General features: G+C 57.1%; 1 pseudogene and 1 gene segment (V, D, J or C); both read left to right on the plus strand.

Annotated features, from left to right (window-relative positions):
• Positions 1–716: 716 nt before the first annotated feature.
• LOC142821343 (immunoglobulin heavy variable 1-46 pseudogene) lies at positions 717–1,577 on the plus strand (annotated as a pseudogene).
• Positions 1,578–2,842: 1,265 nt separating this feature from the next.
• LOC149521218 (Ig heavy chain V region 3-like) lies at positions 2,843–4,967 on the plus strand. The segment is given in 3 exon segments: positions 2,843–3,123; positions 4,278–4,413; positions 4,499–4,967. Coding segments are annotated over 2 exon segments (489 nt in total).
• Positions 4,968–6,294: the final 1,327 nt, after the last annotated feature.

Genomic DNA, 6,294 nt, shown 5'->3' on the forward strand with positions numbered 1-6,294 from the left:
CAAGAGTGTAACAGCCCCCCTCTCCCTTCTCCAGCCCCTGCGGACACAAGTGACCAAGCGACACGAAGCTAAAAGGACAAAGAGGGGGGATCGTTTCTGTGGTTACTGAAGGGACAGATCCGCACGGGGGCAGCAAAGTGTCACGTTCGCTTCAGAAACCGAATAGAAGAATAAGCACCAGGAATTATTGGCTTCAGCTCTGCAGGCTGGGCTGGATCTTCAGCGCGAGGCTATCCCCAGCCTAATCCCTTCCCAATCAGCACGAGTTCGGTGCCCAGAGCCCCTTGGAAGATCACCGCTCCCAGGGAGATTTCCCCACAGGAGCGCGCTCGTGTTCACACATCCCTGGATTCTGTGTTATGTCAGTTTGACACCCATTTGCTGTCACATTGTCATAGCCCGACACTGGGCACCTTGACATTCACCAATTGTCCTTTACTCACACGGACGGCCCGCCGACATCACAGTAGCTTTCGTTTTGTCCTAGATCGGGGCCCAAATTCCATAGACCTGCTCTTGCCGCCTCCGTGGCTGCGTCCCTCCAGATTCGGAGGCCATTCATGAGTAAAGGCGGGCAAAGCCGAGGTTTTGTCATACCATGTAGCCACGCCCACATGCAAATGTGGGGGGAAATGTGCCTGATAAAGAACAGCCAGGGGGGCTCGCCAACAGGCGGCTGGTTTCCTGCTTTGCAGCACACAAGGTGGGAGAGGAGAATGGCAATGATCGCTCTGGGGTTCTGTTTCCTTCTGGCGGCTGTCTCAGGTAAGGGGATGGACGCCGGTGTCTGCCGGGCACAGCTGGGCTGGGGGAGCAAAGATGGTTTGAAGATGAAGACGTAGGAGGTGGATCAGGAACTCGGGATTCTAAATCGCAGCTCTGAGGAAATCGCACACGCTGGAATTTTAAACCCAAATAGGGTATTCTGATGCCCAATTTTCATTACTCTGTAGTAGGAATGCCGTACGCAGCTCTGAAAAACCTCCAGCCCAGTTATACCTCAGTTTCCCCTCTGCAAGAAGGATAACTGTACTTCTTCTGAACAGGAATATGCCATGGACAAATTCTTTATTATTAAAAGGCAGATCAGACCCTGTGATAAGGCAGGGAAGGGTACTTGGATAAGGCTGGGAAGAGGAGGAATAGAATGGAATTAACGGTATTTTTTTTTATTGACAGGTGCCAGCTCCCAGATCCAGCTGACTCAGTCTGGGGTAGAAATCAAAAAGCCTGGAGAGTCCGTGAAGCTGACATGTAAAACCTCCGGCTACACATTTACCAGCAATTACCTTAGCTGGGTCCGGCAGGCTCCCGGGAAAGGCCTGGAGTGGATAGGATACATTGATCCCAGAGATAGTGAAACAGGCTATGCCCAAAATTTCCAGGGGCGATTCACCATCACCAGGGAGAACTCCATAAGTACGACCTGGCTGCAGCTGGGCAGCCTGCGAGCCGATGACACTGCCACGTATTACTGTGCTCGGTGCACAGTGACACAAACCGCAGCTACCGCCGTTCAAAAACCCCGCGAGGGGACCCAGGCTCCTAACTCTCCACATAGCCAACAGGAGCTGTGATCCCCGTACCTGTGGAGGCGCAGGTAAATACGGCATGTGGGGGCCGATCAGGAGCTAACTCTGACTATCGGAATCCGGCCCCCGGGCCAGTATTTGCCCACCTCTGGGCTCCATCAAGTTACAAGAGACAGGAAGCTACAAGGTGTATTTACCTTACCCGTGTGTTCATGGACAAACACCGGAAACGTGTCTGTTCCTGGCAGTCCCTGCTTCTCATCAGATGTGGATGCTCCATCTAAAGAGAGGTCACAGATTGGGAAAATGAAGTTCAGGGAGCAGAAGGGACCTGGCTGCTGTCACCCGGCAGGTCAGGGACAAAACCAGGAACCGCATGGACGTCTCCTGAGCCCCAACCTGGTGGTTGGGTGTCAGGGCCGACCCACAACATTTTGGCATGTGAAGCAGGGAGCTCAAATGACGCCCCCATGCTCTGTCGCTTTGGCCAAAACTTTGTAAGGTCTCAATACTGCCTTTTTCCTGTTCTTTGTGCCCTCCTTCCTCCAGCACAGCACTCCACCATCTCTATGCATCTAGAGCAGAGAGAATACCAGCAGCAGACACAATTTTCTATACACTGGGTCCTAGTGGCCCACCCAGTCTGGCACCTGAGACTGCCATCTCAGTTCCACTGATGGTAAGGCCAGCCCTGTTTGACATCACAGACCAGTCAGCTCCATATCCAGGAGGGCAGGCATGAGTCCTGTGGGGCTGCAGGCCAGACTAAAGGATCTTAGCACCTGGGTGTCCCTTTTTTTTGGTAAATGGGGACCACGGCAGTGCAACCTCCCTGCTCCCCATGTGTGATGGCATGTCGTCAGGGTTTTCCTGTCTCCTGCACCCCCGTAATGGCATGGATAGACTCCACCAGCCAGTAGAATAAAGGGTGTTTATTGCTTCTCCAGGATACAGCACAGCACAGATGTAATCTGGTTCCAGGGCAGGCCTAGGATGCCTCAGCCCCCCTTGAGATGGGGGAGACTGGGCCCCTAAACTCCATTCCCTTTCCCTAGGCTGTCTCCTCCATGCTCCCAGACAGAAACTAACCCCCTCACCTCCAGCCCTGCCCCCAGCCAGGGCTCCACTCCCCTTCTTCCCATTGTTCCACCTGTCTGAAGAGTTTCGAAGCCCCCTTGCATAATGACTCATACCCTGCCCTGCTGGGCCGTGCTGCAGACGGCAGCCAGTGGAGGTCACTCAGAACCCACTGCCCAGCATAGCAACCAGCAAGGTACGCCCCACTACGTCACAGTCAGTGCTTGGGGAGGGAGCGGCTCACAGGGTTGCACGGTGCTCGGACCTGGGTCTGAGAGTGGAGGCCTGAGACGCTAGGACCTACTCGCCCCTCCCAAGCCTAGTAACCATGGAAACTGATCATAACAATAGATATTATTGTCCGGGGAATTCACCGGACATGCCGAGTTCCAGCTCCAAACGGGGCAGTGCGGGAGGGGGCTCAGGGCTGGGATAGGGAGCTGGGGAGCCAGGTGATTCACGCGAGAGCTCCATGAGTCCCAGCCAATGGGCGCTTTGAGGGCGGAGCCTGCAGGTGAGGGCAGAGAGGGGACCCCGCTAGCTTGGCGCTCGGGGATGCGGCTCCAGCCCTGTCACGCGCTCTAGGGGTTAGTGGCTGCAGCCCAGGGCCCCAGGATAAGGGCCGCCTGCAAAAAGATCTGCACTTGTAGTGGCCGGGTAATGTCTCTTCTCACCCCCCCTCCCCCGCCCGCCCAGGACAGCCACGGAAGCACCTTTCTTAATCTGGGCCTGGGCGATATAAGTTATAATATTCGATATAAATATAAATATTTATCCGGGTCTCTCTATGTCCCTGGTCATTCGGACTGTGGCTCTAGGGGCAGAGTTGGTCGTTAATTCGCCTCCTGAATCCCTGAGCGCTGTCCCTGGTGCGAGCCCTGCGGGACGAGGTTTAACACCCCCGCCCAAAGCTCCCCCCACGCCGCTGTGTGTCCCAGCCCCGCTCCCGACCTGCCATAAACCCAGGCCTCCTTCGGCTACAGCCCAGAACTTTCCAGCCTCCCAACTTCCCTCCCTCCCGCTGTTCGCTGCTGTGACTGGGGCAAATCCAGCCTGGCTCGCTCTGCCGGTCACACGGGGCGGCCTCTCGGCTGCACAGACCCAGCCAGGGGGAGCCGGCCCCCAGTCTCCCGCCCCGAGCCCCCTTTGCACAAATCCCCGCTCCGGTGACGAATCCTTTGTCTCCTTCGCCTTCGGTTTGTGTGAGCCTGGGTCACCCCCCGGACTGATTCCAAATCCTCATTCCCCGCCCGGGGAGAGGCTGCCGGACTCACCGCGCTCCCCAGCCCCTTACTTGTAGCCTTCCAGTGAGTGACCCAGCCCCGTGCAACCCTGTGACCCCGCCCCTTCCAGGCACCGACCTCCTGACCCGCTGTCCGCATGGACAGGACCTCGGACACCTCCACGTAACGGGATAACTACGTGACAATCGGGCCCTAAATTCAATACCGGGGAACCGGGCTCGAACCCGGCAGCTGCTTCTCCCCTTTAACCCACCTCCCTGGAGCTGGGAGCTGCACAGACACAGCGGGGCAGAGTCTGACTCCGCCCTGAGCCCCGAGCCAGCGATTCAGAGTTAAGGGAAGGAGCCTGGGTCCGTTATAAGCAGCGGGCCATGCAAATAGGGGAGAGAGGTTCCTGTTTAAATCTGTGCCTCTCTCTGCCCAGCCTGCACCCGCAGGGACAATCCGCAGCCCCTTGGCTCAGAGCAGGGAGCAGCCAGTCCCCGGAGAACTTTCCCCGCCAGCAGCAGAGACAATGAGACTTTGGGTCGCAGCTGTTTTCATTCTAGCAGCTCTGGAAGGTATTTAGTTCCCCGATCAAGTGGCAGAGCCCAGACAATTCTCGCTGGTTTTATGCCGGTTCTTCTAACATCCCTTTATTCCCAGGTGCCCGGTGCCAGGTGCAGCTGGTGGAGTCCGGAGGGGATGTGAAGAAGCCCGGAGACTCTCTGCGCCTCTCCTGCAAAGCCTCCGGCTTCACCTTCAGCAGCTCCGGGATGGACTGGCTCCGGCAGGCTCCCGGGAAGGTCCTGGAGTGGGTGGCTGCTATCAGCACCGGCAGTGGGAGCAGCACGTTCTACTCTGATGCACTTGGGGGCCGATTCACCATCTCCAGGGACAACCCCAACAACCTGCTGCACCTGCCAATGACCGGCCTGAAGCCCGAGGACACCGCCCGCTATTACTGTGCGAGACACACAGCGACACGAAACCTAGTGATGCGCCTGCAAAAACCCAGGCTGCAGAACCCGCGGCCGCCACGCGGGGGCAGCAGAGACACAAACAACCGGGCGCTGCGCACAGAACCGAGAACAAACTTCGGTGGATGAAATACAAACCCGCGGGGAGATTTTAACCCTTTCGTTGCCTAGAAACGCCCCCTCTCCTCCCGTTTGCATCACGGTGTTCCCCTGGGCCTGCGCGGCAGACATCGCCGGCTGCCTCAGCCAGTCCCGTTGAGGCGGGAGCCCTGTTCCCCCGGCCCGGCTTGGCTTGCTGATCGGGCACTTTCACTGATGTAAACCGGGATTCATTGGACTCCTTCCAACGTGGCTCCTGCGCTCCCCTTCCCCCACAGAGACCCGGGTCCAGCTTCCTCGGAGCCACCCGGCCCGGGAGAGAAGGTCCCCCGTGGCCTGCGCTCTGCAGCAAGTCACGCAGAGAGGTGGCAGCGGTTCCTTCTGCCCCTCGGCTCTGTGCCAGAGCCCGGGGGGCGGAGGGTGACGGAAGGAAACACGCAAACAGGCCACAGTCAGTTATCAGAGCCCTTAGGAAGCAAGAGCGGCTGGTCTATTTAGGACAGCAGACGGGGACTTGAGTCCAGGTGCGCCCCTGTGCCTGTTACAGAACAGGAGTGATTGTCCGCAGCTGGGACAGGACACACACACACGAACCGCACACACAGTAACACACAGCGGAGACACACAAACAAATCAAACACAGTCACTCAGACACAGAGACACTCGGACACACTCACGTCTCCTCCCCTTTTCTGAGGCTAAAAGGACGACGAGGGAGAATCGTTTCTGTGGTTACTGAAGGGAGAGATCCGCTCCGGGGCAGCAAAGTGTCACGTTCGCTTCGGAGACTGAATGTTCGGCCTTAGCTCTGCAGGCTGGGATGGAACCGCAGCGCGAGGCTCTGCCCAGCCTAATCGCTTCCCAGTCAGTACGAGTTCGATGCCCTTGGAAGTTCGCCTAGCACCGCTCACAGGCAGATTTTCTCCATTGGAGTGGGCCCGAAAGGCAGAAGGAGGACGAATAGAGTTCACTGAATTTGTGTCGCTTTTTATTCACAAGTCCAGCTCACCCGGTCTGGGACTGGCTATGCCCCGACCTTCCAAGGGCGACTCACCATCACCAGGGACAATTCTGGAAGCACGGCCTGGCTGCAGCTTTAGTCCCTCCAGAGAGCGTTTGCTCGGGTCAACAGCCTGGGATAATTTCGCCCCAAACTTCATAGCCCCGTGACTCACTTAAGTCGCATGGCAACGAGAGTTTTCTGGCTGAAGCGCTAAGTCACTTTTCAAAGTATGAATTAGGCCCCTGTGTCACTTGTGACAGCAACAAAACATCCCTGAGCAAATGTCGTGAATGCCAGACAACGGGAGACTTGGGGGGAGAATCTTTCAGTATCTCCTGTTGAAGCTAATACCCATGAAGTCTGAAAAAATAAGGGGGTGT

This window comes from Pelodiscus sinensis, chromosome 30, assembly GCF_052426305.1.
Source record: "Pelodiscus sinensis isolate ZL-2025 chromosome 30, ASM5242630v1, whole genome shotgun sequence".
Lineage (NCBI taxonomy): Eukaryota > Metazoa > Chordata > Testudines > Trionychidae > Pelodiscus > Pelodiscus sinensis.